Here is a 15,489-nt window from a genome sequence, read left to right on the forward strand (position 1 = left end):
CGGTAGACAGGATACTGGGCTAGATGGACCTTTGGTCTGACCCGGTACAGCCATTCTTATGTTCTTATTCCACAATAGGTGTGCATGCTTACCATGTGCACTGGTGCAGGAATTTTTTGCCCTAGCAGAACCAATTGCAGGGGAGCACCCCCTGCAATCCCTGAGCGGTGCCTGCCTGGTGTGGTATAAGGGGAGCTCCCCCCAACCTCAGTTCCTACTTGCCGCCAGTGAAGATGCGTCAGGACTGCTCTGCTCCAGCTTTGCTGTAGCTCATCCCCAGAACTGTTTGTTCGTTCAGCATTAGTACCAGTAGTTAGTTAGCTGTTTAGTTAGTTTAGTTAGTCAGTGAGCCCAGGCCGGGGCATGCCCTGCGCCCTGGGGTTTAAGTTGTGCAGCTCTTGGAGTCATTCTATGCCAAGAAGAGACCTGCACGCAGACTGTTTGCGCTGTTTGGGAGAAACCCATATCAGCGAAAGGTGCAAGATTTGCAAGTCATTTAAGCCTCGGACCAAAAGAGAAAGGGACATAGGCTCTGGGCCATCCTGATGGAGTCGGTGGTGACCTTGATCCCGGCATACCGCTCCGAACTGGTACCCGGCACCATGACGTTACTATGCGGTGACCCTCTGGTGCCATCGACCAGCTGGCACTGTTCCCCGTCCACGGGTCACGCCAAGAGAGCCAGGAAGACGACTCCTTCACAGCGCACCAAGGGAAGTTTGAGACAGAGGCTAGGCCCATGTCGGGCAGTCTTCAATCCTCACCGGGCCCCAGGCCTCTGACTCAAGTTCAGCAGAGTAGTCCAGCCCCTTCGGGACAGGCCTCTCCGGATGTCTGGATGCTGTCCATGCCTGAAGCCCTCCAGGCAGCCCGGGATGTCATGTCCATGCCAGTGCCCAGAGTGCCACCGATGTCGGCCCCGTGCTCCAGAGGCAAGCTGCCACTGGGATCTCCACAGTTGTCTCCAGCCCAGTACTGGTCTCGGTCGAGGAAACATTCCTGATGTCGATCGCTGCCCAGCGACTGCTTGGGGCAGAGTCCAGGTGGATCGCCCTCAACACCAACCAGACTGTCTGGCTGTGTCCCGTACAGCCAGGACTTGCAGCACCACTCGTCCTCAAGGAGCGAATATCGAGGGGACCGTGGCGGGTGTCGCCATGGGTCCTTGTCTCGGAGAGGGTGCAGTCGGTCATGGCATGGTCGTCGATGCCTTTCCCGCTCAGACATTCGCTCCAAGTCTTTGCCAAGATATCGCAGCCCCGGGGGTCGATCGCCAGCGTCTCGCTGTTGCGGGTCCGCCCATTGAGGCCGTTCGCGGAGCAGCTGTTACCATCGGTACATGGTGAACCTCAAGTTCTGCATGGTCTCTCTGGCCTCCATCATCCCCTCCCTGGATCCCGGAGACTGGTATGCCACCCTCGATCTACAGGATGCATATTCCACATCCACATATTCAAGGGGCACAGGAGCTTCCTCCATTTTGTGGTAGGACAGAATCATTACCAATTCACGGTCCTCCTGTTTGGTCTGTCCACTGCCCCCTGAGTGTTTCCAAAATGCATGTCAGTAGTAGTGACCTACCTCAGATGGCAGGGGGGTCCAGATATTTCCCTGTCTGGATGATTGGCTTCTCAGGGCACCTCCTGGTCACAGGTGAAGGATGACGTGGCACTCCTCCTGTCCATGTGCACTGTCTTGGGCCTGTTGGTAAACAACACCAAGTCCACGTTAGTCCCGATCCAACACATAGAGTTTATTGGAGCGCTTCTGTATGCAGTGTCGGCCAGGGCCTCTCTCCTGCCAGACAGATTCGAGACCCTGAAAGGCCTCATCGACTTGGTCACAAGGTTTCCGGTGACAACAGCCAGGGTTTGCCTGCAACTCTTGGATCACATGCCAGGGTGCACATTGGCGTGCATGTCTGTCACGCCTGATTCAAGATGAGGCCCCTCCAGCTTTGGTTGGCCTCAAAGTTCTCCCAGGCCATGGACAGGATGGACAAAGTCCTCACCGTTCTGGACTCTGTGATCACCTCCCTACAGTGGTGGTCTACCCCAAACAACATACTCCAAGAGGTTTCATTCAGGGACAGGCCCCCGTTGTTGGAGCTGGTGTCCGATGCATTGGACCTGGGTTGGGCCATGTGGGAAACTTTCAGACCCAAGGCCTGTGGTCGGCTCAAAACCTGACCCTACATATAAATGTCAAGGAGCTCAGGGCAGTGCGGCTGGTGTGTATGGCCTTCCACTCACACCCGGAGGGCAAGGTAGTCAGGGTCCACATGGACAACATGGCCCTGATGTTCTATATCAACAGGCAAGGCAGGGCCCAAGCCTCTATCCTCTGCCACAAAGCCCTCAGGCTGTGGGACTTTTGTATAGCCCACGACATCTATCTGAGGGCCTTCCACCTACCGGGCACCCTGAATGAGAGGCTAGATTGCTTGAGCAGGGACTTTTCCTAGCAACACGAGTGGTCCCTCCACCCGGAAGTAACCCATCGGCTCTTCCAAAGGTGGGGAACTCCCCAGGTGGACCTATTTACGAACCAGCGATGCCCCCGGTTCTGCTCTGGAGGTCCAGGGGGGAAGGAGGAGACTGGAGAGGGGCGCTATCTCTGATGCCTTTCTCCTGGTCAGGCTGGCTTCTCTATGCCTTTCCCCCATTCCCTCTAATCAGCAGGGTCCTGGAGAAGATAAAGTTAGACAAGGCCCGGGTCCTCCTGATTGTCCTGGCGTGGCCCAGGCAGCTTTGGTATGGGACCCTCACGGGCCTGGTGGTAGCTCTGCCATGGCCTTGCCGCTCTGTCCATATCTGCTCTTTCAGGACCAGGGCCACCTCCTCCATCCCAACCTAGCAGGTTTTTACCTCATAGCGTGGCTGCTCAGTGGTTAGGTGGAGAGCTAAGGATGTGCTCAGAGCAGGTTCAACGCATTCTCCTCGAAAGTAGACGGCCCTCCACTCACTGGACTTATTTGGCGAAGTGGTCCAAGTTTTCTAGGTGGGCAGCTGACTGGGATGTCTCCCCAGTGACTGCCTCGATCCAGCTTATCCTTGATTACCTGCTCCACCTGAGGGCCCAGGCCCTGGCGCCCTCATCAGTCAAGGTGTACCTGGCAGCCATATCGACCTTCCATCCACCAGTGCAAGGGCACATGATATTTTCCCATGCTATGACTCGCCAGTTTCTTAAGCATTTGGACCGTCTTTTTCTGTATTCTAGACCCCCGGTCCCGCAGTGGGACCTAAACCTGGTGTTGGTTTGTCTCACAGGGCCCCTGTTTGAACCACTGGCTGCGTGCTCCTGGTCTCACTTCTCAAGAACAGTGGGCTTCCTGGTTGCAATCACGTCGGCCAGGCGAGTTTTGGAGCTCAGGGCCCTGACCTCTGAGCCGCCGTACACGGTCTTTCATAAGGACGAGGTCCAGCTCTGTGAGTAACCATCTTTTCTTCTTCGAGTGCTTGCTCATATCCATTCCAAGTAGGTGAATCCCAAGCCGGAAGGGTCGGGTGCGGTCAATGTAGAACGCCAGCGCCCTACGAACATCGAGTGAATGCAAGCTCTGCTCTCTGCGAGATGCATGAGGTTTAGGATAAAACACTGGAAGGAAAATGTCTTGGTTCAGGTGGAATGGGGAGACCACCTTGGGCAGGAAGGCCGGATGCGGACGGCGTTGTCCTTGTCTTTATGGATATCGTGTATGGCGTCCGCTACCACGAGCGGCGAAGCTCCGAGACTCCTCTGGCCGATGTTAATGGCCAAAGAACGCCACCTTCCATGATAGGTCAGGAGAGAGCAGGTTGCCAAGGGTTCGAAAGAGGGCCATTAGTTGCAAGAACCAGATTGAGGGTCCCAGAGGGGGCAGGACAGCGGCGCCCGGGGACAGGGCTCCAGGCCCAAGGAACCTCGAGACCGATAGGTACAGGAGAGAGCGGAGGAAGGAGGCTGGATGGAATGAAGAAATGGCAGCTAGGTGAACGCGGAGGGATGAGAGCGGCATTACCGAGATTGCCAGGTAGCTCCAGGCAGATTGAGGTCCCTTGGCGGGACAGCGGAACCTGGGATACAGGCGCTCCAGGGAGGAACCTGAGACCATCGGGTGAGAGAAGGCGGAGGAAGAGCCTCTCCTGGATGGAATGAAGAAATGGCAGCTAGGTGAACGCGGAGGATGAGAGCGCGAGGCCTTGTTGTTTAAGTGCCATAGATATTCCAAGATCACTTGGATGGGAGCCTGAGCCGGTGACATTCCTTGTGACTGACACCAGCAGGAAAACCTCTTCCATTTTGCCAGGTAGGTAGCCCTGGTTGCAGGTTTCCTACTTCCCAGGAGCACCTGCTGCACTGGGGTGGAACAGCGCAGCTCCGCAGAGCTCAGCCAGCCAGGAGCCACGCCGTCAGGTGGAGGGACCGGAGGTCGGGATGAGAAGCCTGCCGTGGTCTTGTGATATCAAGTCCTGATGGACCGGCAGGGGAACCGGACTGGCTATGGACAGGTCCAACAGCGTGGAGTACCAGTGCTGGCGAGGCCACGCTGGGGCGATGAGAATTAGCCGGGCCTTGTCCCTGCGTAACTTCACAAGGACCCTGTGCACCAACGGGAATGGTGGGAAGGCATATAGGAGCTGGTTCGACCAGGGTAGGAGGAATGCGTCCGAGAGAGAGCCGCCGACGAGACCGCGGAAGGAGCAGAACATGGGGCACTTCCGGTTGGTGCGGGAGGCGAAGAGGTCGATTTGGGGAAATCCCCACCGCCGGAAGAGAGAATGGACTATGTCCGGACGAAGGGACCACTCGTGGGCTAGAAAGGACCTGCTGAGCCGGTCTGCCAACACGTTCTGGACTCCTGGAAGAAAGAGGCTGCAAGATCCATGCCGTGGGTTATACAAACTTCCCACAGTGTCATCGCCTCCTGACAAAGAGGGAGAGAGCGGGTCCCCCCCTGCTTGTTTATATAGTGCATCGCGGTGGTGTTGTCCGTGAGCACTAAGACAGAACGGCCTCGCAGGTGAGGAAGAAACGCCTGGCAGGCGAGGCGGACGGCTCTCAGCTCCCTGATGTTTATGTGCAGCGACAGCTCCCGAGCGGACCAGAGGCCCTGTGTTCGACGAGACCCCATGTGAGCTCCCCAGCCCAGAGAGGATGCGTCTGTTGTTAACGAAATGGACGGCTGTCTGGGGTGGAACGGTAACCCGCACACACCAGGGCGGGATTTCGCCACCATCGGAGGGAGTGTAGGACGCTCTCTGTGAGTGTGACAACGATGTCCATGCTGTCCCTGCGTGGACGGTAAACCGAAGCTAACCATATCTGCAGCGGGCGCAGGCGGAGTTTGGCGTACTTGGTGACAAAGGTACACGCCGCCATGTGGCCTAAGAGGCTGAGACAGACCCTGGCCGAGGTCGTGGGGAAGGCTAGCAGGCTGTCTATGATAGAGAGTAGTGCCTGGAAACGGCTGGGTGGAAGTGAGGCTGTCGCGACCGTAGAGTCCAAGACGGCCCCGATGAATTCTATCCTCTGAGATGGTACGAGGATGGACTTGTCGAAATTTATCAGGAGCCCTAGAGATTCGAACAGGTTCCTGATAACTGTTTATGTGCGCGGCGACCTGAGCTTGGGAGGACGCGCGAACCAGCCAGTCGTCCAGGTAAGGGAAGACACATATCCCCTGGCGACGGAGGCAAGCGGCCACTACTGCCATACATTTCGTGAAGACTCGTGGGGCAGAGGACAGGCCGAATGGCAGGACCGTGAATTGAAAGTGCCGGTCCCGCACCACAAAGCGGAGAAAGCGTCTGTGAGGCGGGTAGATCGAAACATGAAAGTACGCGTCCTTCATGTCGAGAGCAGCGAACCAGTCTCCGGATCCAGGGAAGGGATGATAGACCCCAAGGACACCATGCGGAATCTTAACTTCCTTACGAAGGCGTTGAGTCCGCGGAGGTCTAGGATGGGTCGGAGACCTCCTTTCGACTTGGGGATTAAAAAATAGCGGGAGTAAAACCCTCGGCCTCTGAGGTCGTGAGGCACCTCTTCTATCGCTCCGAGTTCGAGAAGCGTGAGGACCTCCTGCCAAAGGAGATGCTCGTGAGAGGGGTCCCTGAAGAGGGACGGGGAGGGGGTGGGAGGGTGGAGGCGAAATAAACTGTAGATGGTATCCAAACTCTACCGTGCGCAAAACCCATCGATCTGAAGTTATTCGGGTCCACGCCGGGAGGAAGGGAGAAAACGACGCGCGTTCGGACAAAGAAAGTAGTCCGGGGAAGGGCTGGTGCTCTGCTCTGGCGCACCTTCAAAGTTCTGCTTCGGTCCCGCGGTGTTGCGGTACCGTTGTTTCCCCCCCTGGGACACGGACTGGCATTCATCGTTCACCCATCCCCACCTCTGTTGAAGTCTTGGTGGGGGCGTGGTGGGAAGGGCGCTGAGGTTGCTGCCGAAGGATCTCCGCTGGTCTGGATGTGTGCATGCCCAGGGAGCGCATTATTATGCAGTTATCTTTAAGCTTTGCAGCCTTGGGTCCGTCTTCTCCAGAAGAGGCCCTGCCCTTCAAACGGGAGGTCTTTGTATCGTATGCTGCAGCTCGGAGGTAAGCGGAGACTTGCAACAGGAAATCTGTCTCTGGTACTCCGACGCGATGTTCTAGCGCTGAGTCCGCAGCGTCGAGCGCAGCCTGTAAGGCTGTCCTGTAGATCTTTTTTCCTCTTCTAAGAGACTTTTGAACTCAGGGCGGGAATCTACCGGGATCAGTTCAGTAAACTTGTCCATGTCGCCAGGTATAAAACCGTACCTGCCTAGTAGTGCTTGCTGGTTGCACACGGTAACTGTAGACCCCTGCGGAGTATACCTTACGGCCCAGCAGGTCATACGTTTAGCCTCCCGCGATTTTGGGGTGGGCGGCTGGCTTCCATGATGCTCCTCTCGTTCACGATTGACGACCAGAGAGCTGGAGGAGGATGGGTGTACAGTAGTTGTACCCTTAGAGGTACCATGTACTTCTCTCCCGCCTTGGCCGTCGGAGGGATCGATGCCGGAGACTGCCAATAGAGTCCGCTTTGGCTGAATAGTGCGTATGAAGGGCAAGGTGACCCTCGTCGGTGTATCGACGGAGGATGTCGACTACAGGATCCTCAACCTCTGCACCTCCTCTGCCTGTAGGTTGATGCTCAACGCACTCGTGCGGAGGCAGATCCTGGTGACGCGAAGGTCAATAGGGGGCGGGCCAGAGGTCGAAGTGCCCGCCACTGCCTCACCGGTGAGGAGGAGGAGGAGAGACCAGGGACCAGGGCTCCTCTGCAGGGTTGTTCCAGAGGATGGCTCGATTCTGGGGCGGCCTCTGGGTCCTGTGACTCAGCACAATCGGTTCCCGGAGGAGGCGCTGATGGTGGCTTCTGGCACCCGACTCGTAACAGTAGATCTCGAGTCGGGAGAGGATCGCCTTGGGCTTGATGGTACGCCCAAGGCGTCCAGAAGGACCACTGCTGGGGGTGTTCCGGATCTTGGACCACCTCCCCATAAATCACCCCTCTGGCCGCGAGGAGCTGAAGAGGTGTCTAGACGGCCAAGGCGGGCAGATAGGCTGTATGACTGTGCCGAGTGACAGTCGGGGCCGGGGAACGGTGCCAGGAGTCGAACGGTGCCAAGATCGGGACCGGACCTATGACCAGCGCGGTGCCGGAGGTCGACCGGGACGGGTGCGCCGACGGTCCGATGGACTCCGTCAGGAGCGGTGCCAAGAGTCAGAGCGTGCGCCGAGCGTCGGTCTATAGATCGGACCTGGACCGGTGCCGCGAGTACGACCGGCGCCGAGAGTAGGATCGGTGCTGGGACTGCGAGCGGCGTCGAGATGGTGAACTACGGCGAGAGCGGGATCGGTGCGAGATCTCGACCGGGCCGTGCCTGTCCTGTGCTCCCAGAGATGGAGTTGGAGCATAGCTGGCTTTCCCAGAGATGGAAGAGCCCGCACCAGCAGTGCCGGGGGCTGAGGCAGGGAAGGCTCAGTGAGCGCTATCAGGTCCCTCGCCATTGTGAAGTTTCCGGCGTGGTGGCGGATCAGTGAGCTCGACACGGCACGTGTGGGGAGCTATCAAGCACCGGACTCGCGGCTCTTGTCTGCCGGAGTCGACGGTGCGGGAAGCACCGGTGCCGGGGCAGATGGCGGCGCCTGCCAGCACGGCTTTCCAGGCTCAGACTGCGTGCTGGAGTCGCGACCGCAGGAGCCTTCGCCTTCTCGTCCCAGGTGAAAGTGAAGCGCCGCCGGGCTGGCTCTCTGAGATGGAGACTTTGTGGTGCCGGGTGCAGTGGCGGACGCTGTCTCCGGTGCCGAAGAAGGTCTTTCGGTGCGGACTGCGGTGTGTCGGTGTCGGAACTGCAGGGGTCAGGCGGCCTCCATAAGGAGCTGCTTCAAACGGGAGTCCCGCTCCTTTTTTGTCCTCGATTTGAAGGACTTGAGAGCGGCACTTCTCCGTCAGATGGATTCCCCGGCACTTGAGGCAAACAATTGTTGGCATCGGCCGACGACAGCCGAGCAGCTTGAAGCCAGGAGAGCCAGGCATGAGCCCGGGTCCGGAGCGGGCGAGGAGAGTATACCTCGCCCACTAACTATATACAACTATGTTAACAACTATACTTAACAACTATTAACAACTACTAAACAACACTAACAACTAGGAACTAGGTAGAACGGGTGAAACGCTAGGGATGTGGAGGTCAGCTAAGCCGCACTCCACGTTCCACAGGACCAACCGGGCGTAAGAAGAAGGAACTGAGGAGCGGACAGGTTGGCAGGGGTATATATGCGGTGCCGCAAGGGCGCCACGCCCGGGGGCACCTGCCGACCTGCCGGGTGTTGCTAGGGGAAAATTCTTCCGACGAACGTGCACGCGGCGCGCGCACACCTACTTGGAATGGATATGAGCAAGCACTCGAAGAAGAATTAACTTTATCCAACAGTTACACTGTAGATTTTCTCTCCCCTCCTCAAATGCACCTATGAAACGCAAGACTTACTTATTCCTGGGGGGATTCTGTGCCAAAAAATTCAAAATTCTGCATATTTTTATTTGTCATAATAATACAATATAATCACCCCAGTTTCAATTGTTTTGGTAATTATTTAAACTGCAATACAGAAAAAAGTCACAATAACTTTTCAGCATTTCCTAAACATGTGAAAGTTAAGTTACAAACACTTGGTAGCATACCCAGCATTCCAGTTATAATCCTGGATTTTCATTTACATTACTTTACGGAACACCAAACAGTAGCAGCAAATAAAATAAAATAAAGTTATTTTAAATTGCTCAGACTTTCAGACATGAAAGTCATACAGTTTTGCTAATCATTGTCCTGGATCTGGCTGGGTGCTTTCAGAAGTGCTTGGTTCTGATTGTCCTGAAATTTTATTTGCCCTCAAAGTCTTTTTTTTTTTTTAATTAGTAAGTAAAATAAATCCTGAGCTGTAATCTAACCCCATTGTGCCACTTTGGAACAGGAAAAAAGTGAAAAAGTGCATAGATCTTCCTAGCTGAGGATTTCCTTACTGTCATTTATAAGAAGGCTCCTTTACATCACATTGGCAATATAGCAGCCTTAAAACTTTTACAGGTTTTATGCTCCTGGGGAAATTGACTGAGAATGGGAACAGTTAACTAACAATAGGAACATTAACAATGTTACTACACAGGCAGGCTGCTACATTTGTGCCTCAGAGAATGAGCTCGATTAAACATCAACAGCAACTTTAACAATGCTACTACAGAGGCATGCTTCTACACTTGTGCCTCCAGGACATAGCCAGCCTCATGCATAATAAAAAGCTCTACACTTCCATGTCAGGCGCTGTAGTTGCAAGAGAGAGGGACAGATTCTGTCTCTCCTTGGCATGCATGTACTCCTAGCCTCTCCCCCCATACCTTGCCAGTGATCAACCACACAGGCATGCACACCCAACCCTTCTCCCCCATCTCTAAGGCTGCTCCAGGCTCGCTGGAATAGATGCACTGAATGAGCTACCGGAGAAGAAGCGTGTCCTCTGGCAGATTTTTCTTTCGTTTTGCATTTTTCTGCACAGAAATATGCAGGCCATATGAATTCTGTTCTCCTGCAAGGACACAGAATTCTGTCAGGAGTACTTGTTGACAACTAGCGTTTTTAATTAGACAACTTTTTTCATGATTTGTAGCGATATAATAAATTTGATATCCTGCAATGAACTCTGCACAGGGGGATCGAAGCACCGATTTGGAACTCATTCTAGGAACAGAGGCATATTGTTTTCAGTCATTTTTCATCTTGGTTATCATTTTTGCAGAAAGAAAAACAGCCAAAGAAGGACAATAATCCATACATGTACCTCTATTTTGTGGTTTTCATCATCTTTGGCTCTTTCTTCACACTGAATCTCTTTGTCGGTGTTATTATTGACAATTTTAACCAACAAAAGAAAAAGATAAGTATATTGGATATGTTTCCAGGCCCCTAATATATCCCTTACATGCTGTCTTCAGTGTATAGGATGCCAACTGTACACTGAAGCTCTAAAACATTTATTTACATTTATTACCTGGAGCAGCATCAGTATTGAATTTAATTGAGGCAGCATTACAAGTGTAAGTGCTATGAAGTGCTTCCCCTTCGCCGTTCCTTTCCCATGTTTCCCTCCATGTAGCCGTTGGTTCCAGAGGCAGCACTGATTCAAGAGGCTGTGAAATCAGCTACACAGTCCCTTGAATGCTACTTTCCCTACCTTGGAGCTAAGCACTGTGGGACAGGGTCTGAGCAGAAGCTCTGGGATTGGGCAGTGCAACAGAGCTGGTAAGGGTAGCAACAACAGCAGGTCAAGGGGCAGGGAACAAGTTGATCCTTCCCTCATGTGCCTAGTCATTTTCCTGCTTTCTGAGACAGTGGAGTGCCACCACAGAACTTTTTAAAATGCATTTGGTCCCAATTAGGTACTGTTAGTAACAGAAAGAGATAAAAGGGCAGAAAAAGAAATGTCAGCTTCCAAAATTTTAGACTCTTGCATGGCAAGGATGTTTTTTTCTTATCAATAGTAACAGTATCATTATCTTCATATACTTAGGTGGACAAGACATCTTTATGACAGAAGAACAGAGAAAATATTATAATGCAATGAAAAAACTGGGATCCAAGAAACCCCAAAAACCCATCCCAAGGCCATTGGTGAGACCACCTGAGTTCTTCCAACTAAAATATCTCTAATCAGTGAAAATCCATAGTAAAATTAACTTAATCCACCCAAAAATGTATGTATTAATTAATTATATATAATGTATTTGTTTCCACTGACGTTCAGAGAATGTTCATAGAATTAATTCTGTACCAACAAATTCCCACTGAACGATTATAAAGAATACATATTTATGAAGTTCTTTGCAGAAATATTTACGATGGAATTGATTATCCTTCAGAATGGGAAGGAAATTATGCTATCATTTTTTATACTCTACTTTTCTCTAATATATGTATCTATAATGGAATTAAATAACATTGAAACACATAAAGACATCTAGAAAGTAAATACACATGCCTAAGCATGGCCACATTTTCATAACTAATACTAAATACTTTTTTTTTCCCCCTGCAGAACAAATACCAAGGTTTTTTTTTTGACATCGTAACAAGCGAAGCCTTTGATATTATCATCATGATTCTCATCTGCCTTAACATGATCACTATGATGGTGGAAACTGATAATCAAAGTATAAGGAAGACTGACATTCTTAACAAAATCAACATGTTCTTTGTTGCCATCTTTACTGTAGAATGCATCATGAAATTATTGGCCCTAAGACACTACTATTTCACCAATGGCTGGAACATATTTGATTTAAGTGTGGTCATTATGTCTATTGTTGGTAGGTAAAACTATACCAACAAACTCAGTAATAGCCCTTTATATTTCATCACCATATATTATTTTATATGTTTCCATGCCCCCCACCCCCCTTTTTGCTCTAGGAGTTGGCCGTGTCGTTTTGGAAGTTCACTCCTACCCTTTCTGGGTTCCCTAGGTATCACGTTTGGACCCATGTGCATTTTTGGCACCATTAGCCATTTTGAAAAACAAATGATTTAATTTAACTGGAAACATCAAAAAATGAATGAATAAATATAGATTTCATGCCTTTTCCTCATTTTAAGAGGAATATATGCTTTTTTATGCACTTAGTACATTTCTAAATAAAGTATATTAATCAGTTCTACAAAGGATGCGAAGTATTAGTGACAGAGGAAAAAGTATATTCTTGAAGTTTGGTTACATGTTTAAAGGGCACAGTGTTTCTAGAGACATCTTTAGAAATGTCTAAGATGGCCTTTTTTGGAATTATTCATCTTAGCACATTAAAAAGTCAATGTATTAAATACCAATAAAAAGGATCATATATGTAGATTTCTTTATCAAAGTTATTACAAAAGCTATGTAAAATTATCCATTAGCCTTTTTTCCACCAGTCTTAAACATGTCTGCTCCCCCACACTAGTAGACATATTTGCACTAGCAATAAGAGTAGTGGGACAAATGTATCTTAATCTTTTCCTCTTTCCCTTTCTACCTCCTCTGTGATGACATAAGGGTGAAAACAGACAAGCAAAGAAGTGGGTCCCTGTAAAACCCATAATGATTAGGAGAATTTTAAAATGTATCTTCTCTTTTAGAGAAGTATTTCTCTATAGTGCATGTTGCTTCAAGGACTTCCCAGCAAACAGCAAAAATAAATAAGTAGACCTAAAGGGAGAACAAGAGAAAGAAAACAGTTCTTCTATCATGTGAAAAAAAAAGTATAGATATTTCCATCAAGTTTTGACCAAATGATGTTTAGAAGAGCACCTTTTTCTTTTTGTTGTCATATGAGACTACTTGGGGCTGCAATGGAACACTTTAGAAAGGCCTGAATAAGTTTAGCCTTTCGTTGCATAAGGACACCCCTGGACTAATCATCTGCAGGGACTGAATCTGGGACCTCTGAATTGAAAAGAATAGACTCTACTGCTAGTGAAAATGGACATTCTCCATTAGTTTGGTGGCATTATCAGACTAATAAAGTAGTCAAATCACAAGAGGGGGCCAAAAGCCACACTGTTAGCATGGATTACACTTACATTTACTTTATCTGTTTCTGTCTGTCTTGCTTACGTGGTTCTCATCTAGGCATCTGAGTGCCTATGATTCTGGTGTCATGTTTTGGTTTGTTATTTGAGCTTTGATCTTTTTCAACTTTTATGACCAAATGTTAAAACACAATCACATAACCTACACACCCAGTGGCTGTGCAAAATGCTGTACGTAGAACACCTACTTATGTATACATGTGTGTTCTCCATGTGCAGCAGCTGACAGATTTTATGGGCACAACATACAATTCCATAAAGGTGTGTTGTTTTTTTTTAATTTCTAAAGTTTTACAGATAAAGCCATTAATCTTTTTTAAATGTAAAAGTCTTCCTGTAAGAGTTGTCAATGCTAGATCATCAACACATTAATGTCAGGGAGATACCAGTTTTACGAATAATATTATTTCTTTCAGTTACTAATTCAGAAGAAATTCGAAATTCTAACTGATTAATCCTTTTTATTTTTTCTCTTTAGGTACTCTGGTTTCTCACATTGTTAATGCATTTGAAAATTACTTCTCACCTACGCTCTTCAGAGTCATTCGGTTGGCTCAGATTGGACGAATACTAAGACTCATCCGAGCTGCCAAAGGAATTAGAACTCTCCTTTTTGCCTTAATGATGTCTCTTCCTGCTTTGTTCAACATTGGCCTCTTACTCTTTCTAGTCATGTTTATTTATGCCATTTTTGGCATGGCTAACTTTGCTTATGTTCAGTGGGAGGGTGGGATTGATGACATGTTCAACTTCCAAACCTTTCCTAACAGCATGCTCTGTCTCTTCCAAATCACAACATCTGCTGGCTGGGATGGTCTTCTGAGTCCTATTTTAAACACTGGACCTCCGTTTTGTGATCCAAACATAAAAGGTGTTGTGGGAGAATGTGGTAAACCTGCTGCAGGTATTATTTTCTTTGTAAGTTACATCATTATATCATTTCTCATTGTTGTAAACATGTACATAGCTGTTATTTTAGAGAACTTCAGTGTTGCCACTGAGGAAAGTACAGATCCTGTGGGTGAAGATGATTTTGATATGTTTTATAAAATCTGGGAGAAGTTTGATCCTGAAGCAACTCAATTTATTGAGTATTCTGCACTTTCAGACTTTGCAGATGCTTTGGCAGAACCTTTACGCATAGCCAAACCAAACAAAATTGAACTCCTAGCAATGGACATTCCCTTGGCTAGCGGAGATAGGATCCACTGTTTGGATATTTTGTTTGCTTTTACCAAACGGGTGCTAGGAGAATCTGGGGAGATGGACAAACTAAAAGAACAAACAGAGGAAAAGTTTATGGCTGCCAATCCATCCAGGTTTTTTCATGAACCAATCACATCCACGCTCAGACACAAAGAGGAGGAGGTTTCTGCCATTATTATCCAGAGGGCCTATAGGAGTCATTTGATTCAACGGTCCATGAAGCAGGCTTCTCTCTTATATCACAGAACTTGTGATGGTGACATCCTTGAAGATGCTTCACAGAAAGAAGGTCTCATTGCATTCATGATGAATGAGAATTACGGTAGGAATCTAGACAAGTCCGAGACTGTGTCTTCAACATCTTTCCCTCCATCCTATAACAGTGTCACCGAGGACACTAATGACAACCTCCAGGTAAAGACAGTGGACTCTTCCAAATGTGATGTACGTATAGGATGTCAGCTATCTCCAGACAAAGATAAAGAATGCATTGTTTAATATTTTGTTAATAATGCTTTAAAATATTCACCGAAGATAATGATGTAAATATACAACAACCAAAGCAGCCTTCTTTTTAAACATTAGTTGCAAAAGAAACAGTGGTGGTTTTACCCTTAACTGCAGAAGTTGGTAAGGTATTTTGACCCTGCTACATTCAACTTTACTCAATGTTTATATTTAGATATACCTAGGAAGTAGCTGTGTAGAGTCATAACTCTTATATTGGTGGCAGTTGTGAATTAAGGCAGAATCCTTGTTATCTTCTTACTATGGCCCAGACACAGAGCTGATTAGAGCTGCACTTTGCTTACTTCTGCTAACCAAACACCCACCCATTTAGATTGGTTTGCCTCATTGTGGACCAAGTTCAAGAAGTGGAAAATAAGTTTCAAGATATCTGGAAAGAAATAGCTGTCCGGGAAAGGGGTGGGAGAAAATGTAATGGTTGTGAGGATTTTGAAGTAGAGAGAGGGCTTGAAAAATAGTGTAATTAACACTTTGATAATAAACGCGGTAGACTATTGACCCTCAATCTTTTCAGTTCTGTGACCCACGTACCATAAACATAGCTGTTGCATGACCCATTGATATGTCAAACTGTACTGCAACTCCTCCAATATGATGAATTTAAACAATAGCCATGGTATGTATACT

At 49.0% G+C, this 15,489-nt stretch overlaps 1 protein-coding gene across 1 annotated transcript in view; it reads left to right on the forward strand.

Moving 5' to 3' along the window:
- The window catches only part of LOC116838872 (sodium channel protein type 5 subunit alpha-like), a 102,161-nt gene extending 87,329 nt beyond the window's left edge, over window positions 1-14,832 (forward strand). The window contains 4 exon segments of the mRNA XM_075062178.1: window positions 10,307-10,448; window positions 11,078-11,178; window positions 11,603-11,873; window positions 13,607-14,832. Coding sequence (XP_074918279.1) covers window positions 10,307-10,448; window positions 11,078-11,178; window positions 11,603-11,873; window positions 13,607-14,832 — 1,740 coding nt within the window.
- The last annotated feature ends 657 nt before the right edge of the window (window positions 14,833-15,489 follow it).

The sequence above is a fragment of the Chelonoidis abingdonii genome, chromosome 2 (assembly GCF_003597395.2).
Source record: "Chelonoidis abingdonii isolate Lonesome George chromosome 2, CheloAbing_2.0, whole genome shotgun sequence".
Taxonomy (NCBI): domain Eukaryota; kingdom Metazoa; phylum Chordata; order Testudines; family Testudinidae; genus Chelonoidis; species Chelonoidis abingdonii.